This window comes from Callorhinus ursinus, unplaced genomic scaffold, assembly GCF_003265705.2.
Source record: "Callorhinus ursinus isolate GAN/ISIS: 27379988/994484 unplaced genomic scaffold, GSC_fseal_2.0 scaffold1, whole genome shotgun sequence".
Taxonomy (NCBI): domain Eukaryota; kingdom Metazoa; phylum Chordata; class Mammalia; order Carnivora; family Otariidae; genus Callorhinus; species Callorhinus ursinus.
In genome coordinates, this window is record NW_027397063.1 from 39,364,950 (window position 1) to 39,388,587 (window position 23,638).

At 37.3% G+C, this 23,638-nt stretch overlaps 1 protein-coding gene across 4 annotated transcripts in view; it reads left to right on the forward strand.

Annotated features, from left to right (window-relative positions):
- Positions 1-23,638, forward strand: part of ADGRG7 (adhesion G protein-coupled receptor G7) — a 67,536-nt gene that overhangs the window by 25,461 nt on the left and 18,437 nt on the right. For 3 of the 4 annotated variants that reach the window (XR_012380550.1, XM_073899945.1, XM_073899991.1), the window contains 7 exons: positions 1,988-2,137; positions 2,616-2,722; positions 8,422-8,561; positions 8,679-8,786; positions 14,771-14,931; positions 15,376-15,531; positions 19,875-19,987. Coding sequence is in view for 3 of the 4 variants with exons in the window: in XM_073899945.1 (XP_073756046.1) it covers positions 1,988-2,137; positions 2,616-2,722; positions 8,422-8,561; positions 8,679-8,786; positions 14,771-14,931; positions 15,376-15,531; positions 19,875-19,987 (935 nt within the window). In the remaining variant the exon portion in view is untranslated. The remainder of the gene's footprint in view (positions 1-1,987; positions 2,138-2,615; positions 2,723-8,421; positions 8,562-8,678; positions 8,787-14,770; positions 14,932-15,375; positions 15,532-19,874; positions 19,988-23,638) is intronic. The other variant, XM_073900034.1, reaches the window with a different exon arrangement.

Sequence of the window (23,638 nt, forward strand, 5' to 3'; positions counted from 1 at the left end):
ACCAAAAGGAAGGTATTTTGATGGTTGACTGAATTAGAATAAAGAGAAACAACAACAACAAGCATCAAAGACCTTTTGAGGAAGGAACCCTAGGACCTAATGCTGGTCCCAGGGCTGTGTCCATGAGCCAGTGAAGTGGGAAATATATATGACTAGATATTTTTTCATGCAGATTAAATTATTTTATTTTATTATTTTTTAAAGATTTTGTTTATTTATTTGACAGAGAGAGAGCGAGCGAGAGCAGGAACACAAGCAGGGGGAGTGGGAGAGGGAGAAGCAGGCTCCCCGCCGAGCAGGGAGCCCGATGCGGGGCTCGATCCCAGGACCCTGGGACCAGGGCCTGAGCCGAAGGCAGACGCCTAACAACTAAGCCACCCAGGCGCTCCAAGATTAAAATTATTTTAACCTAGTGTATACCTATATGCAAATGCATAGAATTGCTAATATCTGGGGCCAAGAAAGGGGAGGAAAAGGAAACTTTAAGTGGTCCTTCTAAGTGCAGGGCATGTTAAATATGTTATCTCATTTAGTCTTTATAGAACCTCAGTTATTCTCATAGATAACTAGAGTGATTATACTAATTATTGAGCCACTTACTGTGTGCCAAATACTGTGCTAACATTTTACATGTTATTTTATCATATTTAATTCTTAAGACAACTATATAGAGATAGACATTTATGTACCTATTTTATAGATGAGGAATCTACCTCTGAGAGGTGTAGTGAACCACAGCCAAAAAGTGATGGAGTTACTTTTTATTTTAAAGCCTACACTGTATCACTCTGGGTCCCTAATTGTAGATGGGCAGGGATAGGGGTAGAGATGGGGTTGGGAGTGGAGAGTGGAGATGGCTGCCAACTCCATCGTTTGTGCCAACTACACAGACTGGGGGAAAGATCTTATGTTCTGGAGTCTGACTACCCAGTTTCCGGCTGTGAGCTCTGACACTTGTAAGCTGCGTGGACTCCTTTACCTCTCCAAACCTTTAAACAGGGATAAGGATGCTCCACTCACAGTGTTGTTTTTTGTACTAAATGTGATAACTCCGGTAAAACATCCAGCAAAGTGCCTAGCACAGAGCAGGAACCTAGCTATTGAATGAGAGCTTTCGTTGTTTTTATTGATTGAATTACTGTTTTCAACTCTCCCCTAAGTGTGAATGAATGGCCTGTGACCTCGGTTTGATTTTTGAAGTAATGCTGCCATCTAGTGAAAAACAAAGCCACATATACACACGTTAGCACCTGGCTCCACTAAAGGCAATACAGATTAACATGTTTTAGCCTCACAACACTAGAGCCAGGAGGCCAGTTGGTACCTGGAGATATGGCCTAGGTCAGTGTTTCTCAAACTGTGCTGAAAAGCCTGTTTTAAAAATTTCCAATCCCTTGCAGACCTATAATTTTGTAAAATGTAATAACAATGAATTCCTAGGAAAATGGAATAAAAAAAGATAAATCCTTTTTTTCTCTTTAAAAAAGGTTTTAAATTATTTATTATTGACGTGTAGTTGATACCCAGTGTTACATTAGTTTCAGGTGTACAACATAGCGATTAGAACAAGTCCATATGTTATGCTATGTTCACGCAAGTGTAGCTCCCATCCAAATATAAATCACTGAAAAAAATAACTAGATTCAACAGGATACAATTGTTGTGTAAGTTTCTGACCAGTTATAGTCAGTTTCTATGCTTATCTCCCTGAGCCCTGTAACAGTTACAGGGTTCATGGATCCCACGTTGAGTAGCATTGGTCTATATAAGGCAGCCTCAGTTAATGGATCCCAGCAGATGGTAAAGGCTGGAAAAGCCACCAGCCTGCATGTACTTTGTCCTTTACACAAGGAAAGAAGCAAACATGAAAAACTGAGTAGATGCAGGAGATCAAGGGTCAGCTAAATTCCAGTTTATTGACCTGCAATTGCTTGCAAAGTGTTTAGACATAGTTGTATACAGTTAGAGTTGTTTTTTTTTTAAACAGATAGTCAATATCTCAACACAGTCTCTGAATATTTCGACTGAAGCTCAGATTTTAACATCTGATGTCGATAGAATAACTCCAGAGGGCATCATTTCTGCCACTAGAGTGGTCGGGCAGATCTTCAACTCAAGCAGAAATGCTCTACCTGAGGTAAAACTCACAAGGTTTTTAAAAAGGGGGAGGGGAAGAAAAAACAGACGCAGAAAGAAAGACAAAACTGGAAACCGCTTTACTTAGTTCAATAGTAAGAATGATAGTTATACTAAGTATTATGGGCTGTAATATTTCCACAATCAGAGCCCTTCAGTCTTATTTTGTTTCTGCTTCTGAATCGAAGCATCTGCTATTGTGTTCTTGGGGGTGGGGTAGAGGTTCTGGGAAAGACCTTGCCTGGAGGCCAGATTCAGAAGCCTAAGCTTTCTGATGGACTGAATTTAAATTTTCCCCATGCCTTATCTTTAGTCTCTCTGCCGTCTAAAACTAAACCTTCAAGTTTGAAAACTACTCGCCTCTAGATTACCATACTGGTGGTGCCACTTGACACCGTAATAATGCATGATAATGATGGCGATGAGGATGTCTGATACATGTCTTCTTTGATGATCATTTGCTGCCTTCTTCCTGGCAGGCAAAAGTAATTGCTGTAACAACAGTGAGTCAACTTCTAGATGCCGGGGAAGAAGTTTTTCAGGAAGCTGCTGCTACTGCTTCTGATAATGATGACACCTTTACGACGTAAGCCCAATTCCAATTGGGAAAGAAAACATTACAAAGTGCTATCTAGTTTCCTAGGTTAAAAGCAGGAAGAGAGGTGACTTTACTTCTCTCCTGGCTGCACTAACTGGCTGAGTCCTCTGGAATGCCGACTGAAGTCTTGACTTTCCACCCAATCTTCATTTACTGGACAGAGTGTTGTATGTTAACTCCTGCTTCCTGGGGTGGCCATGGTCTGGGAGACAGAGAGCAACTGGGATGATTTAGACTAGAACTTATTTTCCTAGCCTTCGTTTGGCATGGCCAAGCTTGGGTCAGCCTGCATGCACAAAAGGAGCTCTTCCAACTCTTCTCAATGTACAGAGCTGAAAATAATAGCATAACTTTGCAGGACATGTTGCCCGCTCCCTACGCACAACTCAGCTATCCCCAAGATCCTGGTGTATCTTCGTTAAGCTTTCTTTAGCTTTCCCAAGGCTACACTGAAAAAAAAATCCAACTCTACCTGCTTTCTCTCTTTTTGATTCCTATGTTTTGACATACTTTTGGTTGTATATTTATAATAAGACTTACGTACTTTATTACAGCGGTCTCTTAACTAGGATTCATTGTGCTTTTACCTTATATATAGTTTTCTTGATTTTTAAAAAATTTAAGTAAATTTATATGCTCATTATAGAAAAATAAAATATACGGGTGAGCAAAATTTAAAAAATTGTCCCACTTTTATTAACCTGTTGGTATATATTCTTCCAGATCTTTCTCTGTGTTTGTATCATATTACATACTCTACTGATTTATAGCTTATTTTTGTCACTTAGTAATAACTTATGAACATCTTTTCAATATAAATATCTATATATATACAACATAAATTTTAGATACTGCATAATGTGAGTGAACTTTTATTTAAGCAATTCCTGTTGAAAGACATTTAGATTGCTTCAAGTCTTTTAATATTTTGAGCAATCAACATTCTTATACATAATCTCTGTTTGCCTGGCCCATTATTTTTTTAGGAGAAATTCCTAGAAGTAGTTCTCAGTTTTCTCATTTTTACTGTGTTGAGCCCTCAAAGTAGAAAAAGTACAAAAGCATGAAATGGATAAGACATTCAAATATTGTAATTCTGAGAGATGGTGGTAGAGGTTGTTGTTTCAGCAGTTTAACTGGCGTATTTTATGACTTCAGATTTCAATAGGAGTCTGGGCCCTTCTCACTGGGAGTGTGGAGACTCCCATTTTTTTTTTTTTTTAAGATTTTATTTATTTATTTGACAGAGAGAGACACAGTGAGAGAGGGAACACAAGCAGGGGGAGTGGGAGATGGAGAAGCAGGCTTCCTGTGGAGCATGGAGCCGGATGCAGGGCTCGATCCCAGGACCCTGAGATCATGACCTGAGCTGAAGGCAGACGCTTAACGACTGAGCCACCCAGGCACCCCTAGACTCCCATTTTTCTTGAAACTGGAGAAGGAAGTGGCCATGGGATTCAGAGTCTCTGTTCAGTGAACATGGAGCTTGAGAGCCAGAGTGGGCTTCCTTCAGAGCTGGAGGCTCTGTGCTTGCAGTCTTGCTAGAGGGAAGGGAGAAGTGTGGATGTTTTTGGTGAGAAAGCTGAGGAGAGAGCAACTATAAGATTTGGCTGAGAAAGTCACACATCATGATATAGATGAAAATACAGTCCTGACAATAAGCAATTAGGAATTTTACTGGCTTAAGACATGGAGAAAAACTCGATTCTGTGTGATTTATGTGCAATATCCAAATGGCATCGAAATAGGTGATTAGAGGATGAATAAAAATTTTAAATATGGGATACACTGAAATATGAAATGTTACAACCACACTCGTAGTAATTCCTCCCACTGTGGATTTCTAGTCTGCTTACTTTTCTAATCCTGGTCTGTCAGTTGACTCTCCCAGGTGGTCTTATGCATAAGCCGTCGTGGACTCGGAGCCTCATTCACTTAGATAAGGCTGTTGCCTCAGGCTCCCACCCCCCAGATCAGGTCACCAAGCCCTTAGTACTCCTCAGGAACTGCCAGCAGAGGTGATGCTAAAGCTCCTCTCTCCCTGGAGAAGAAAATTAATTGCTGCTCTGGGGAACTCTTCCTTTCCAAACTCTGTCCCCTGAACCTGGGCCTACCTGCAGGGTCTCTTGGCAGACACTGGGCCTTCGTGGCCCATCTCACTTTGGCTTCTCCCTTCTTTCATTCACAATTTCCTGTTTGCATCCCTAAGCTACTGGACTCCCCTTCTCCACTCATGGGGAGAAGTGGAAGTGTGAGAGTAAAACAGGAGGGTGACAGGAAGGAAAAAACCTGCCCAGCTTCAGCCGGCTCAAGTTGTTTTAGTGAAGTTCTCTAGCATCCATTCATCCATTCTCTTGGTCTAAGTTGGGAGGAGCCATGGGCAAGGTCTCTGCTGTTAAGAGCATCCTACTGCAATCAGTGAATCTAAGACCTCTTTTCTCCATTTTGACCATTTGTCACAAAGACTGAGCTATCACCCTGAAACTTTGCTGTCAAATTCAGGGCTCATAATTGTCCTTGTTTACCTATCCTTGGGAATGCAAAACTGCTTCCCTAATACTGACCACCTTGTACGTTTACATTTCACATTTCTATTTGTATTTTTGTTCCAGCCAGCCTTCTTTGGTTAAAAGATGCCTGCTTAAATTATCTTGACCAGAGATCTATTGTAAAGAGGCTTATGGAATCTCATGGGAACCTAAAAACAGTATCATAATATGGCAGGGCTTTATGGCTTCTGGAGTAGGAAGATGGCAGGGCATCCAAGGCAGCTCTGAAGGTCCCCATACAGGAGTTTGTGGCCTTCCTTCTGGGATAATATAATGGTTGCGGCCACAGCCTTTGGAGTCAGACAGTCCTGGGTTCAAATCTTAGCAATGTTATTTAGTCGGTACATGATGTTGGACAAATTCATTTCTCTTGGAAGAGCGTCAGATTCTTCAGTATAATATGGGAATAACTTTGAGACTCACTTCAGAAGGACTCTTGTGAGGCTCAACTGAGTTAATATATGTAAATCACTAGCATGATACTTGACTTTTATATATTTGGTCTTGAAAAAAAAGTTAGCAGTTGGTCTTTATAATTAACATGACTCAATAAACATGTGTTTCATCTTCTAGTTTCTGCTCTACCATAAATTAACCCTGTTCATGACATTGGGGAAATATAATTAAAAACAAAATCTTTTCTCGACCCAGAAATGCTCTCCTCAAACATAGTAGAGAAAGAAAACACTTTTTATTGCATAAACGTTAAACCAGAATGTGATGTGTATCACAGGCAAATACTAAGAGATTGCAGACAGAGAGGAATCTCACCTCTTTATATAGCCAAGCAGATATAACTAGTAATCAATAACTAGTCCTCAATTAAGAGAACTTGACAACACCGACACACATAGTTTATCTTACATTAACCCAGTAATTGAGGTGATCATCTGTGTTAGCTAACTGACTTTATCCAGAGGAAGAACAAACTTCTCATATCTTTACGACAAGAGGTAGCTTTGCAACTTGGAGCAAGGTACCCACCCACTAAAATTAGGCTCCTACCCTCACAGGAACTGGGAAATAGGGAATCCCTTGATGTTTACATTTCAAAGAGATGGCTTCTATGTCCTTGAGAAAGACATTCCTAGGTCATAAAGTGGACAAAATGCCAATCTAGTTCTCAAAAGAATTTATATATATATATATGCACACACACATATATATAAATTTTTTTTTACAATTTTATTTATTTATTTGACAGAGAGAGACAGTGAGAGAGGGAATACAAGCAGAAGGAGTGGGAGAGGGAGACACAGTCTCCCTGCTGAGCAGGGAGCCCAATGAGGGACCAGATCCCTGGACCCTGGGATTATGACCTGAGCAGAAGGCAGACACTTAACCTACTGAGCCACCCAGGCATCCCATCTTTTATTTTCAACAGGAAAAATTAAACCTCTTATTTTAAGTTTGTATTTGTCCTTACAATGACAGAATGACCTCTCTGGTCGCCTCTAAACCATGACTTTCCTGATATAACTATGGCACTAACTTGAAAATTCCTGAGTGAAAATAATCTGATTTCTTCTTCCAGTCACTTATACTGGCCAATGGCAATTCTCTGCATTGGGTAGTCCGAGGCAAGCACTCATCTCTAATCAAATCAGTATGGCAAGAGCAGGGAAGAATCATATGGAAGGAAAAAATGGCCTTAAAAGTGGCTGTGGCTAGAGCAACCCTTTAAAAGTGGTTGTGAGGGGCACCTGGGTGGCTCAGTCAGTTAAGCATCTGCTTTTGCCTCAGCTCATGACCCCAGGGTCCTGGGATCAAGCCCTGCATCGGGCTCCCTCCTCCCCGGGAAGCCTGCTTCTCCTTCTCCCAGTCCCCCCGCTTGTGTTCCCTCTCTTGCTGTGTCTCTCTCTGTCAAATAAATAAAATCTTTAAAAAAAAATAAAAATAAAAAACAAAAGTGGTTGTGAACCCTGCAGTCACTCTCGGATATCTAGTACATCCTTCCCTTTAGACTTCCAATGCCTGAGGGAGTGCCTTTTGCTATCTCCGGTGTTTCATAGGGTATGACCGCTTAGTTGGTGCTCAACAGATATTGTTTGGTTGACAAATGTATGAAATATGTTCTTATAAGATTAAAATTTTGTTATGTAGTCTTCCTGTCGAAAGCAGCTCTGGAGTATGATCGTTATTCATTAAGTGGGAAATGTATAGTGTGAATTGCTAAAAATTCAGAAAATGGTGTTACGAAAGGAAAACATTCAAAACAGAGAAGCCAACTCAAATGTTTCCATATAAATGATTATCATACTCTCTTTATGAAAGCAATTTTTAATTATTTTAAAATTTGTCTATTATGTCAGTTGGGGAAAGGGAAAAATACTTTAGTGGCCAAAATAGAGATTTAGAATATGGAACAACTACATTTTAATGAAATCCCTTCATTTCTGGGAAAACTAGATTGAATCAGTTATCTTAGCTGAAGAGATTTTGTTTTGTCAAGTACAGAAATAGTGCAAGTATTTCTTACAGGAAACAAGGAAAAGAAAAGGTCTTATGACTTTTCTCTGGAAAACACCAAATTGACAGGTTCCCCCACTCCCTCCCACCTTCCATCTAATCTGTCTTTAAAGTCATCCAAAGTAGAAAAGAACATTGTGGAAACCTGCAATGTAGAGTTAATAACCGAGGCAGTGAGCTCAGAGCTCTATTCTTGCATGGTTCCAAATGAACTGTTGCCTCTGGAACCAACAACTAACAAGAGATGCTTTAGACCCCAAGGGGTTTGGGTGAGAGGAGGGAGTTGAATAAGTGGAAATTGGTTCTCATCACTGGAGAAACAAGAAGCACATGTCTGGCCAATGATGGGTAGCAACGTCATCCTTTATGTGAAGAGCAACACAGTAAAGACTACTTCTGTGGGAAACTTTGTCATTGTTCAGTTCCAACTTTCTGGCATCTATACATAAGGTATCCTTCAGTGGAAACAGTCCATCAGAACTTTAGAAAAAGTATATACATAACAAAGCAAGATTCTGGTGAAGACAATAAGTTATTTTAAGTAGATTGTGCCAGTGTTCACATGAGTTCTATGGTCGTGCCTTTCTACTGGAATGTGGGAGAGAGCACACACCTTTGATTTTATGACAAATCTCTAGAATATTACGTTGTATGTTTTATCTTGTACAGACTTATTAAGCAAATGGAGATTTATTCTATGTCTTCGGGTAACCTGTCAGTGGTGAAACCTAATGTGGCGGTAGAGTCTATGGCTTTCTCTTCAGGAAGCACTATGAAGTCTCTAAACGTTCGCTTCTCTGTGAAGAAAGGTGAGTGGTTTGTCTCATGTACTTATAATATCAGACAGCATTCTGCTATCAACCATGAGTAATGCTCTATCTATGAAAATGTAGACTTTTAAAATTCTACTTTTTTCTTTCTGACAGGAACTAGTGATTATCTCCTTCCTGGTTCCACAGCTGTGGAGAGAGATGTGGACAAACTTAATCCAGATGGGGAGACTGAACTTCAAATATTGCTTAGTACCTCAAAAAGTAGGTCTCAAACTTTGTTACACTAAAAAATACACTCAAATTGGGGGCACCTGGGTGGCTCAGTTGGTAAGCCTCTGACTTCTGGCTCATGTCATGATCTCAGGATCTTGGGATTGAGTCCCCATATGCAGCTCCCCACTCAGCAGGGAGTCTACTTCTCCCTCTGCCCCTCACCCCACTCATGCACACCACGTGCTCTCTCTCTCTCTCAAATAAATAAATAAAATCTTAAAATTATGGTAATCTCAACTCTACTGTTCTAGATGATAGAGATGTTTTCTTTTCTTTTTTCCTTTTCAAAAACCTTTGTAGCAGAATTGAAATGCTCTGGTCATGGACACAAGTATGTTTTCTAAGAAAAATCTAGCTAATGCAGGTCAGTTTTACACTTAAAAATATATTTAAAAATATTCAGTCACAAACTTTGCCCATATTTACTCTTGGCATGGCACTCACAGGCTCAGATTCATCCTATGGACCTGCCTTGGGATATTTTATGTAATTGGTACAGTCATCATCTTGTAGCAACAGATTTTAGTTATCTCCGCTAATATGGTGCTCACCACGGTCTCCCTATATCTTGCATATAGCCCTTCAGAAAATTTAACGTCTAACATGAAATGTTTGTACTTTTCAAAGTCTAAAATAATGATTACTTTGACAATAATAATAAGGAAAGCAAGCACACGCATTTACTTTTATTCTCCCCCCAGATAAAACAAATCCCATGCAGGGTGCCTGGGTGGCTCAGTTGGTTAAGCATCTGACTCTTGATTTCAGCGTAGGTCATGATCTCAGGGCTGTGAGATCAAGCTCACGTCAGCTCTGCGCTGAATGTGGAGCCTGCTTAAGATTCTCTCTCTCTCCCTCTCCTTCTGCCCCTCCCCCCCCAAAGAATAAAATTTAAAAAGCATCCATTTTTAGAAAGTGCATATTTTAGAATTCATAATAGCACTGATAAAGAAAAGGGGTATTCATGGATCTGGCATGTTGTGGAATTTTGCTCCCATTTGCTTTGGCTCCACGCTTTGTGAAGGTAGAGATTAAATCTAAGTCTTTTATGTTCTTTTCTGTGTTTTTCTTTTAATTTAAAAAATATTTCATGCATATAGAAAAGAATAGCTAATAACACATGCAGCACTGTGTACCCACCAGCAAGGTAAGCAGATGTCAAATTTTGCTATGTTTGCTTCAGACCTCTTAAAAAAAAAGGGAAGGTATTATAACTGTACCTGAAGTCCTGTGTCCTGTTCCCCCCCACAGAACTTATATCTTTCTTTTTTTTTTAAAGATTTTTTAAAATTTATTTATTTGAGAGAGAGCATGAGAAGGGGGAGGGTCAGAGGGAGAAGCAGGCTCCCTGCTCAGCAGGGAGCCCGATGCAGACTCGATCCCAGGACTCCAGGATCATGACCTGAGCTGAAGGCAGTCGCTTAACCAACTGAGCCACCCAGGCGCCCCAACTTATATCTTTCTTAAGTCGGTGTGTTTCATTTTTATGGTTGCCTTTAAACTTTTGCTACATGTTTATATATCCGTATATAAAGTATTCTATTTTGTGGGTTTTAAATATTTACCTAAGTGGTATCATAGTGTCTGGAACTTACTTTTTTTAAACTAAGCATCGCTTTTGGGAGATTTATTAATACATTATTGAGCTTATTAACTTTTGTCTATCTGATAAATAGGTTACAAGTATTATTATATTCCTTTCGCAGCTTGGAAATTCAATGATATGTTAGATTTTTTTTCTTCCTTTATTTGTGTATCTTTTCATGTATTTATTAGACGTTCTGATATTCTACTCTGTGACCTGCTTATTCAGACACTATGATCATTTCTGTACTGGATTGTTTGTCTTTTTCTTATTGGTCATTAGAAGTTCTTTATGTACTCTGGACACTAATTCTTTATTGGTTATAAAGTTGCAAATATCTTTCCTCCAGTCTGTGGCTTTCTTTTGCTTGGCTTTTGACATCTTTTGTCATACCCAAATTTTAATTTTTAGGGCAGTCCAATGTATCAATATTTTCCTCTATAATTGGTACTTTTTATTTTATTTATTATTTTTAAAGATTTTATTTATTTATTTGACACAGAGAGACAGAGCATGAGAGGGAACACAAGCAGTGGGAGTGAGAGAGTGAGAGGGAGAAGCAGGTTTCCTGCTGAGCAGGGAGCCTGATGTGGGGCTCGATGCGGGGCTCGATCCCAGGACCCTGGGATCATGACCTGAACTGAAGGCAGACGCTCAACAACTGAGCCACTCAGGTGCCCCTATAATCAGTACTTTTTAAAAGAAATCCTTCCCTATGTTCAAATCACAACAATAGTCTCCTATATTTTCTTCTGCATGTTTTTAGTGTTTGTGTATACATTTAGGTCTTCAGTGAACCTAGAATTTATGTGTTTGGTGAAAGGTAAGGATCTAACTTTTTTTTAAGATTTTATTTATTTATTTGACAGAGAGAGAGCAAGCAAAAGCAGGGGGGGCGGTAGAGGGAGAGGGGAAAGCAGGCTCCCCACTGAGCAGGGAGCCTGACGTGGGGCTTGATCCCAGGACCCTGAGATCAATGACTGGAGCCGAAGGCAGACACTTAACGACTGAGCCACCCAGGCATCCCCGGGATCTAACTTCTTATTCCTTATAAATTATTCTTTTCAAATAAGCTAAAACACACTATTAAGAGACACAGACTCAGGCTGGACTGAAAGCGACTTTTTTTTTTTTTTAAGATTTTATTAATTTGACAGAGAGAGACACAGCAAGAGAGGGAACACAAGCAGGGGGAGTGGGAGAGGGAGAAGTAGGCTTCCCGCTGAGCAGAGAGCCTGATGCGGGGCTCGATCCCAGGACCCTGGGATCATGACCTGAGCTGAAGGCAGACGCTTAACCAACTGAGCCACCCAGGCACCCCTGAAAGGGACATATTTTATATGATTTTTAGAAACCAAACCCCCAAATTACCTGTTTTAATTCTTTGTTCTAAAAGGACATCATTGACATATATAAGAAAAAATTATTGACAAACCATTCTTCTAAGGAAAGATTTTAGTGCAACTATTCCAGAAATTAAAGCTCAAGTAGACAAAAAAATTAATAAACTTGACATTTATATACATTTGAGTGTATATATAGTTTTGTTTGTAGGCAGAAAAGGGATAACAAAAGTTCTTTTCATATATCCATCAAGCGGTTCAAAAACTGACCATTTAATTACTCACGACGTGGTCATTTTCTACTGACCATGTAGACAAGCTTATGCATTTTTTTAAAAAAAATTTATTGTTATGTTAATCACCATACATTACATCATTAGTTTTTGATGTACTGTTCCATGATTCATTGTTTGTGCATAACACCCAGTGGTCCACACAGAACGTGCCCTCTTTAATACCCATCACCAGGCTAACCTATCCCCCCATACCCCTCCCCTCTAGAACCCTCAGTTTGTTTCTCAGGGTCCATAGTCTCTCATGGTTTGTCTCCCCCTCCGATTCCCCCCCTTCATTCTTCCCCTCCTGCTATCTTCTTTTTTTTTTCTTAACATATATTGCATTATTTGTTTCAGAGGTACAGGTCTGTGATTCAACAGTCTTACACAATTCACAGCACTCACCATAGCACATACCCTCCCCAATGTCTATCACCCAGCCACCCCACCCCTCCCACCCCCTCCACCCCAGCAAGCCTCAGTTTGTTTCCTGAGATTAAGAATTCCTCATATCAGTGAGGTCATATGATATATGACATGTATCAAAGCTTATGCATTTTGTAAAACAAAAGTTACATAAGACATAGTTCCTGACCACAATGCAATAAAACTAGAAATGTACCATAAAAGCATAGCCAAAATTTTATCCAATTAGAAATTAAAAATAAACGTTGTTAGAAAGGAAATTAAACTGTACATTACAAAGTACTTGAAAATTAATGGTGATGAGAATACCACATATCAACACCTATGGGATGTGGACAAAGAGTTATTTGAATTCTTCCCTATGTTAAAGTCATAATGATAGTCTCCTATATTTTCCTCTGCATGTTTTTAGTGTTTAAAGTAAATTATTTAAAGTAAGTTATTTAAATTATTTAAAGTAAAATGTATGTGCTTTAATAAATTTATTAGAAAATAAGTGAAATTGTTAAAAAATGAACTGAGCATTCAACTAAAGAATCATAAAAATAAAGTAAATCTGAAGAAACTAGAAAGAAGGAATTAGTAAATGTAATAGAGAAACTTAATAAAAATAGAAGTTAACAAGATTTGATCAACAAAATAAAATATCAGTTCCCGGAAAAGACTAATAAAATAGGCAAGATTCTAACAAATTTGATTAAGAAAAGGGAGAGAGTGAAAGAATATAAATAAACATCAAGAAGATATATCTAGAAATATGGAGATTTAACAAAAATTATAACGGTAAATAGAATTTTTTCTGATGAATCTGAATATCTAGATGAAAGTGATTATTTTCTAATAAATGACCAAAATACTGTAGGAATGAGAAGAGGGGTAAGAAGGGACTTTCATTTTTTAACTTTTATTTATTTATTATTTATTTCTTTATATTTTTGAAAAGATTTATTTATTTCTTTGAGAGAGAGAACACATGCCTGTGCGTGCACAAACACGAGCAGGGGGAGAGGCAGGGGGAGAGGCAGGGGGAGAGGGAGAGAGAGAATGTCAAGCCGATCTGCTGAACACGGAGCCTGACATGGGGCTTGGTCTCACAATCCTGAGGTCATGACCTGAGCCAAAGTCAAGAGCCCGGTGCTTAACCAACTGAGTCGCCCAGCCACCCCTGGATTTGACTTTTACATCAAGCATGTCATTCTTTTATAAAAACAAAAACAAAACAAAACAATAATAATGAAAAGAAGCCTTACTGCAATTTTAGGGTTCACTTTGTCATCTAGTGTCCAGAAGGAACAATTTAGCAAGGTTAATGTGCCATGAAAACGCTCCGTAAACCAATGTCTTTCTTTCTAAGTAGAGGCTAGAACATGGCTGGCTGGGGAGGACATTTAGGGGCTGTCAGGGCCTTGTCTGCCTATCTCTCCAATCACACTGAAGAGGCTCGTCTCACTGCCACTGTTTTAGTTTTCTTGATATCACTGGTAAAAGCAGAGTTTAAAAAATTAATTCAGTTCAAACTTGTAATTATTCTGGTTGCTTCTGTCTTAAATACGGCCAACAGTTGTATAAAGTGTTAGGGGCATTCCTTAGGTCATTCTGTTTGACAACTGCTGTGGCCGGCTTCCACGAAAAACCCTCTGCTGTGGCCATGCTTTCCTAGGATCTCTGAGGAACAGCTGACCACTTTTTCCCAATGTTCTGAAGAAATATGTCACAATAGCCTTCCAGCCTTGGGAAAAACCCATGATCATCATGAAGTAGCAGAGACCAGTAGTTCAAGAGATGATGGAAAATATCTGGCTCCCTTGAAACAGTCCCTGATATGCACAACGTGAACTCCTGGCTCTGTGACTGAATAGACTGGTTTCTGCTCAGTCCCTCTTAACAGGAAACAGGTCTCATAGAGCACTTTCCTAGGCACTGCCAACCTGCTATTCACCATTTACTCATTGCTGTTTCTTGTCTGATGTCTTATCAGCCCGGGGGGAAGCGACGTGGCCTTGGGCTACCTGAATGCCATGTTCACTCTGTTTCACTGCCTAGAAAGCAAGATGTTTATTTTATACATGAGATCCTTACAATACCTCCTTGAGGTGGATTAGGCAGAAATTTTTGTTGCCATTTTAGAAGGTAAGGAATCTGAACCTCAGGAAAAAAATTAATGTTAGTGGAACGGCCAGGCACAGGTTATATATGTTAATTACACATTGTAATTAACTAAAGATTCAGTTAGCAAACCATCTTTACTGTACTTTACTCAAATATTAGGCAGACACGGGACTTTGTTTTTTGTTTGCCCTAGGGTTCATTTGTTGATTTTTTTTTTTTTTTTTTGTCTCATAGGTAACACAATGGCATGCGGCTTTGTAGTGTATCAAAACAACAAGCTTTTCCAATCAAAAAGTTTCAAAGCTAAATCAAATTTTAGTCAAAAAGTTATCTCAAGCAGTACTGATAAAAATAACAGTCAGGGAGCTTCTGTTGACATTGTCCTTAAGCCAAAGGTGAGTTTTTCTAACCAAAAAAATAAAAAAAAATTGTTTTCAGGCCACTTTTGATTACAAAAGCTGGGTTGGTTGGGCAAAAGAAATCCACAGGAAGACTCTATATTTTTTAAGTTTTTATTTAAATTCCAGTTAGTTAACATACAGTGTAATATTCATTTTAGGCATACAATTATTGATTTAACAGTAAAACTCTTTATAAGATTCTTTGAAGATATTCATTGAAACATTCCCCACATCCATTTTTTTTGGTCAGACTAGCTAAATGCAAAATGAACTAATTTGAGTTTTATATCCCTTCCCCCCTCCCTAATCTATAATGAAGATGTTGTACTTAGTACATACCTAATTTTCTCATATGCTTATTTTATCCTATTCGGTTTTTTTCTACCTGATTCAGCATTTTAAAAAAAAATCAGTTGCAATTGTCTTTTCAATTTCTAGTACGACTTAAAAGAATTCCAGCTCCATTCCTATGCCTGTGTCTATTGGAATCTGTTAACAAAGGATTGGGACACAGATGGGTGTCACAAAAATGGGAGCACGGATGAATTCTTGTACTGCCACTGCAACCATACTACTAATTTTGCTGTATTAATGGTAAGGATGTACATAGTCATCTCTTTCTAGACAAGAATTTCCCTTATAGGGGCACCTGGGTGGCTCAGTCCTTAAGCATCTGCCTTTGGCTCAGGTCATGATCCCGGAGTCCTGGGATGGAGCCCCGCCTCAGGCTTCCTGCTCAGCGGGGAGTCTGCTTCTCCCTCTCCTGCTCCCCCTGCTTGTGTTCCCTCTCTCGCTGTGTCTCTCTGTTAAATAAATGAATAAAATAAAAATAAATAAATAAATAAATCCTTCTTAAAAAAAAAGAATTTCCCTTATACATAATTCTGGCATGTGCTAATTGGAAATAACTTTGGGGCTTAGTTTGCATATTCAACCTAGATTAAATGGATAAACAGGGAATGGAGTGGTAAGACTAAAAAAGGAAGTGTTGGTGAAAGCAAGTAAATAAGAGCTTTCCGCTGTATGGTCTCAGGGTAGATGAGGTCAGCACCGTGTATTTAATGATGAGAAGGGAGCCAGTGTGCAAAAGAGCAGCTGGCAGACTCCATTCAACTAACTCACATGTTGTGAAGCTTGAAGGTGTCATAGCCAGAGGTAAAGCTGTATGGCTGTGTGCTGGGGATGGGTTCAATACACACTTACCTGTGGATGGGCAGTTTGAATCAGTTACCCAAAGCTTTTTCCATTGGAATAATCTAAGTTGCTAAGTTTATGATAGAAGATAAAAGAGGAAAAGCTCTTGAATTCATCCAATTTGTCCCATAGTTCCTTTATGTATTCCTTATATCTTTTTTTTCTAGAGAGGGAAGGGCAAAGGGAGAGGGAGAGAGAGAATCTTAAGCAGGCTCCCCACCCAGTGTAGATCTCATGACCCTGAGATCATGATCTGAGCCAAAATCAACTAAGCCACCCAGGTGTCCCTCCTTATATCTTTTAACTCCAAAGCTACCCTGTACAAATAACTGATAACACTTAACTCTGGTGTGTAGCTATATGTGAACCTCTGAAAGTCCTTGGGCTGACTCTTTTAAGAGAGGGACTTGTTTATTCTATTCTATTCCAGAAACGTATTATTCTTGTAAAACTGAAAGCGTTAGTTTTTATGCTTGATGGAATGTTTTTGTATGCAGTAGAATGGGGAGGGATGTAGTATCTTACACTTATTAATATTATGAGTCTTCCTGAGAAAAGCAGATGTTTTCATTCCCTAGTAGCTGTGAGGTAGCCATCTTTGGGAAGCCAATGGAGATCAGAACATACTGGTATAACATATAATATCAAATTATAGAACCTTGGTTTTGTTTGTTTGTTTCATTTTTGTTGTTGTTGTTGTTTTGAGAGGGGTTAGGGAGGGGCAGAAGGAGAGGGAGAGAGAGAATCTGAAGCAGGAGCAGGGTCCACGCCCAGTGTGGAGCATGACACAGGGCTTGATCTCACAACCCTGAGATCATGACCTGAGACAAAATCAAAAGATGTATGCTTAACCGACTGAGACACCCAGGTGCCCCAATATAGAACGATGTTTTATAAAAAATTTTTTTGAAATAACTATAATTTTCTCTCTCTCTCCCTTTCTTTCTTTCTTTCTTTCTTTCTTTCTTTCTTTCTTTCTTTCTTTCTTTCTTTCTTTCTTTCTTTCTTTCTCTTTCTTTCATTTATTTCCTTTTCTTACTTTAATGCATTGGATTTAACTTCCAGTACAATTTTTTTGGTTGTTTCAAGTTTGTGTATATATTCTAGTTAGTTAACATATAGTGTCATATTGGTTTTAGGAGTAGAATTTAGTGATTCATCACTTATATATAACACCCAGTGCTCATTACAACTTGTGCCCTCCTTAATGCCCATCATCCGTTTAGCCCATTCCCCCATCCGCCTCCCCTCCAGCAACCCTCAGTTTGTTTCCTGTAGTTAAGAGTCTCCTATGGTTTGTCTCCCTCTCATTTTTTTCCTTCCCCTATTTTCATCTGTTATGTTTCTTAAATCCATGTATGAGTGAAATCATATGGTATTTGTCTTTTTCTGACTGACTTATTTTTCTTAGCATAATACACTCTAGCTCTATCCACATCATTGCACATGGCAAAATTTTATTCTTTTTTATGGCTGAGTAATATTGCATTTTATATATATATATATAAGTATATATATATAAATACATATATATATATATATATATATATATATATATATATATATACACACCACTTATTCTTTATCCATTCATCAGTGGATGGACATTTGGGCTCTTTCCATAATTTGGCTATTATTGATAATGCTGTTATAAACATCAGTTTTTATACCCCTTTGAATCAGTATATTTGTATCCTTTAAATACCTAGTAGTGTAATTGCTGGATGGTAGAGTAGTTGTATTTTTAACTTTTTGAGGAACCTCCATACTGTTTTCCAGAGTGGTTGCACCAGTTTGCATTCCCACCAACAATGTAAGAGGGTTCCCCTTTCTTCTCATTGTCGCCAACATCTGTTGTTAATTTTAGCCGTTCTGACAAGTGTGAGGTTATAGTTTTCTTATTTTAATGATTAAAGCCTTTCTTATTTTAATTGATTTTCATTCTTTTCTAACATATTACAGAGCAATCTACTTTTTAAAAAATTTATTTATTTATTTGAGAGAGAGAGAGAGCAGGAGGAGGGGGCAGGACAGAGGGAGAAGAAGCAGTCTCCCTACTGAGTGTGGAGCCTAATGTGGGGCTTGATTCCAGGACCCTGGGATCATGACCTGAACGGAAGGCAGATGCTTAACAGACCGAGCCACCCTGGCGCCCCCAGAGATCTGCTTTCTTAATTAGAAAATAGTAAAGATAAAATTTTAACTTCTTGGTATTTTAAAGATCATTAGTATCATTCACTAGTTGTGTAAAGCTTGGGTTGTTATATATATTAAATGATACAGACTACATTGTCATAGTTATTTTTCTTCTTTCCTGAGGTCAGATTTTCAGCTATTCTCATTAATGTATGAGCCTGCCTCAATGCCTACCGCTCACATTTGTAATTAGTTTTGGGTTGCCAAAGTTTTTAGAAGACTGATTAGGATTGTACGTAAAGTAGGAGCAGACAAACTCTAAGCGAATAGATGATTTTTAAGGTCTGACGATCTATGTATAGTCTATAATTCTTTGGTATTTACTCAGTATACTGTACACAGGAACTAATGTGAAGTCTTTGTTTTTCAAATGAAATTTATTTTATTTTTGTTTTCTTCCTATAAAAGCAATACATACTTATTGTATAAGGTATGGAAGTTTATTTATTAAACAGAAATACACTAATATGGAAAAATATTTATGACATCTTTAAATTAAAATAGCAATTCAAATTAAAATATGTTAACAAACTGCTATGTATTTGTACAAGAGACATAGGTAATATTTGTAGGTACATTAAAAAAAAGGTCACCTCTGGAGAAGAGAGAGGATTTCAAGATGTAGGGTGGTATGATGTGGGGTAGCTGGTAGGTAAGAGAAATCTATGGGTTTTTTTATGCTTCTATATTACTTTCATGTTATGTAAATATTACTTTCTAATTTTTTAAATTATTAAAATAAAGACAGGCAAAAAAATTATATATATCCTGCTCAGTGGCCACCATTATTACCTCTCCAAGTTCTAAGACTACATACTCACATGGAATATGCTTATCTATGAATATACACTAAAATACTGGCATAGATAGAGATACATTAGACAAAAGTGAGATCTCCTTTTAAAAATATTTACAGGATCGGGGCGCCTGGGTGGCTCAGTGGTTAAGCCTCTGCCTTCGGCTCAGGTCATGATCCCAGTGTCCTGGGATTGATCCCCGCATTGGGCTCCCTGCTCCACAGGAAGCCTGCTTCTCTCTCTCCCACTCCCCCGCTTGTGTTCTCTCTCTCACTGTGTCTCTCTCTGTCAAATAAATAAATAAAATCCTTAAAAAAAATATTTACAGGATCATATGAACATCTTTTCCATGTCCAAAAAATATGTCTGCAACTTTACTTTTAGAGCATTAGCTTAGATATGCAGATTTCCTCTTGGATTATAATTATACATAAAAATAATGTAAAGGGTAAATGAAATAACTAGCCAATTTAGATCTAATCCAAACAACTTTGATTTTAGACATTGAGGAAAAGTATATATGTTTTCCCTAACTGACAGTTAGATAACCGTTCCCAACACTACTTCATATAAACTGCTTCGAGATAAGGGGTTCATTTATTTCCTTTTAAAACTTATCAACAGTTTTATAAAAAGATATATTTGGCAACTATCTGGCTATTTTGATCAATGTAACTTTTTATGATGTTGACTTTCATAGTCATTTCAGGAATGGTTATTTAAAAATATAAGTCTTAACTTATTTTCCAGAGTTTCAAAAAGAAATATAAATATCCTGAATCACTAAACACGTTATCCAGCGTTGGATGTGCGCTATCCATTACCGGTCTGGCTCTCACAATTATATTTCAGATTGTCACCAGGTAAGAAAGGAAGCAGGCTCTTCTTACAAGAGAAATTGCTATTCTCATCAGAATACAGTCTTTTGGAACTATAAGGGAAATCAGATTTAGTTCAATAAGTTCATTTTATAGAAGAGGACACTCAGTTCTGGAGAAGCTAAGAAATACATACAAATAAATATATAATTAAAACTGTGGTAAGTGCCTTGAAGAAAAATAGCCTACCATGTAATTACAAGCTTGTCATGTAAAACTAGTATGGTCCCAAAGCTCATTAATGCTATAGTTCCTTTGTGTTAAACAGAACCATACCTACCAATTTTCATTTGCAAAAGAATAAAACATTGTTAAGCAGCAAGTGTTTGAAAATTAAATTAGTTTAAAACATATATTAAGTTTTCAAATGGTGAAACTTTTTAAAAGTCTTTGAATTCCATAGTTCAAAAAAATCTAATTTAAAAAATTACTTATAAAAACATATTTCTTTCCACCTTGACCTCCTCACTAAAGGAATGCTTGTGTTTTTTTTATATGCTATATTTTTAATAATCTGTAAATATCAGCTTGTTATTTATTAGATTATTTGTGTACTATCTGTTTTCCCCATCACCATGAAAATTGATGAGGACAGTGACCTTCTCTGATTTTGTTGTTGCTGTTGTTTGTTTTGATCACTGTATCCCCAGGACTGAGCATAGTACCTGGCCCATAGTAGGGTAAGTGGGTCTCTTGTGCATTCCTACCTGCTTCTCTTCTTAAACTCAAGATGTCTCAAGAAGAACTCATCTTTCCTTCAGAATTGTTTCTCCCTACTAAATTCCTTCATAAATGTTTTCTGAGATGTATACATTCAGAATTTTTTTTTTATTTTAAAGGCATTGCTGTTTAAAAGTCTTTTCTGAAGTTTTATTTAAAAAATTAAGAACTGACAGAAAGGTCAAGAGAACACTGAACAATCATACCCTTCACCTGGATTCATTAATTATTAATATTTTGCTTTATCTTTCTATTTTTTGCTGTGAAATTTTGAAAGTAATTTGTAGGCATCATGACTGTCATGTCTAAATTCTTCAAGTATTTCCTAAGAACATGGGTATTCTCCTCTATAGTATAATACCATTCTTCACTCAGGAAATTCAGCTCAAGCAATTGACCATTAATATAATATCATCATGTTAATATATAACCCATATTAAAATTTCTCCAGTTGTCCCAGTAATATTCATTATAGCTGGGTATTTTTTTTCTCCAATTCATTTATTTGTCATGTCTCTTTAGTTTCATTTAGCCTAAAATAATTCCTCTGCTTTTTTGTTTGTTTTGGTCTGTTAGGACATTAAACCTTTTGAGATGTTGGGGGGTCAATTATGCTGTAGAAGGTAGAATGTTCTACAGTTTAGAATTTGTCTGAAATGTTCCTCATGATCAGATACAGATTAAATATTTTTGATGAGAATACTAAAACATTAAGTCTTTTTCAGTGTGATGGAGCAAGAAGCACATAATGTCACTTTGTCCCATTATTGATTCTATTTCGTTTGATCCTTTGTTTACAGTAGTGTCCACTGGACTTCTACACGGTAGAGGTTCATGTTTCTCCCTTTGTACGTAATAGAAAATCCATGGGATGAGACTTTATGATTGTGTGACTATCCTGTTCCTCAACTCTTACTCAGTGGTTTTGGTGTCCACCAATGATCCTTACTGTATTACATTTCTACATTGATAGTTGAAAATGATGATTTTTCTTATCTGTTATTCTTTCTACATTTAGTTACTGTATTGTTTTGTAAAGACGTGTACTCTCCACTGTAACCAGAGGGAATCTCTCCATGTTGTTTTGGCATGTCCCTATCGGCACTTTTTTATTTCAGATACAGCAAAATGACCCAGGCACATTTATCACTTTCTCTGTCTCATACTTAGAATCAGCCATTTGTTCAAAGAGCCAGAATTCCATTTGATTCCTCTTCTTTACCTATTACACTTAATGAGTCTCGTGCCATTCATTTAAAGTTTTTATACTGAATGCTAACTATAGGCCAAGCACCATGAGCAGACTGAGTACAAAATTATGAATGAGACAAGTAAACTCCATCTCTCGTGGTATTTACATTCTTGGGGGAAGACAGATGTTATATAAATATATACAGAATGAAGTATATAATTACAAATAGTGGTAAGTGCCTTGAAGGAAAATTCTATGCCATGTAATTACAGGTCTGTCATGTAAAAGGAAATGGCTCTTATATTTGTTCTTTCATTTGCATTTCTATCATAATCACTCTTGAACAATTATTTGGTCCCATGTGAATAAGTTGCAGTAGCTGCAACACTAGTTTCTTTGCCTAAAATTTCACTCCTTCCAGTCATCATCAGATTTTTTTTTTTTATTCTCTATCAGTATGTTTCTTAGCAGTTTTGCTACCATAGACGTCACTAAAAACTCATCAGGAAACAAAGACAAAACTTTAAAAAATGACATTGATTTTTAAATTGTGAATCAAATAGTTTTCTTTGTTCATACACAGGGTCCCACATAATTATATATAATTTATATATAATGTGTATAAGTTATAATAAATTATACATAATTTAAATATATAAAATATATACATTAATACATAAATTATAATATATGTTATATGTAAAAATAATATAATATAATATTAATGCACAGAAGATAGTAATGTACAGAAGAGCCAGGGTATCTGAAAATAGCCCATTCTCCCTGTGGATTATAATTTATGTTTGAAATTGGAAAAAAATTAGAAACTAACTTTGTTCTTATATAAAAGGATTCTTTTGAGTACTTTTTTCAGTTCTGGTCATTAAAGCTTTCAAAAGACTGAATGAAATTTTGGATTGTCCAGAAAATCTCAACTAAAACATCAAAAGAATGGACAGAGGTCTGTTTAAATATATACTTTTTATGCATTAAATATATGCTTTTTATGTACCTTCCCAAAGACTGAGAAGTTTCATGATGGAAGGTTATAAAATCATAAAGGATATGTAATTAGCAAAAAGAGTTATTCATCAGATTCTGGGACATTAAAAATGGATACTTGAAGACATTAGAATTTTAAGCACAGTAATAAACTTAGGGAAAGAGCTATTCCAAGAGGCCTCGTAGTCTGAAAAACCCAGAAGGGCTTGGTACTGAATGGAGATTCTATAACTTTCATTAATATAAGACTGCATCGCATAGTATACAGAGAATTATAATATGTCATTAGAGGGAACTTAAGGATATATCTGCTTTTACCCACTAAGGAAAATAATACATGCACAGAAAAGGGGATATGAAACCTCACATTTGAGATCAACCATATTTAGGGCAACCTTGAATTCTCGCCAATCTGAAAATACATAGGTGGGCCACCAGAGGACACACACATGAGCAGGAGCACACACACACATACACTCTCTCTCTCTCTCTCTTTCTCTCTTGTGCTTGCTACCTTCTAAAGACTACTGGTAAACAATGCCATCTTGCAGACAAAATGAGAAAATGCTGTTCTTTTCTAGCAAAGATCTTAGGTAGAGATGAGAAGAAGAAAAAAAACCTCAAAGTTTTAAAGAGCTCTTTGTTCTATACCCAGAAATTACATCTTCAAATGAAGGAACAGTGTCCAAGCATGTTTTATATTAACTGGCTCATTCAGAACA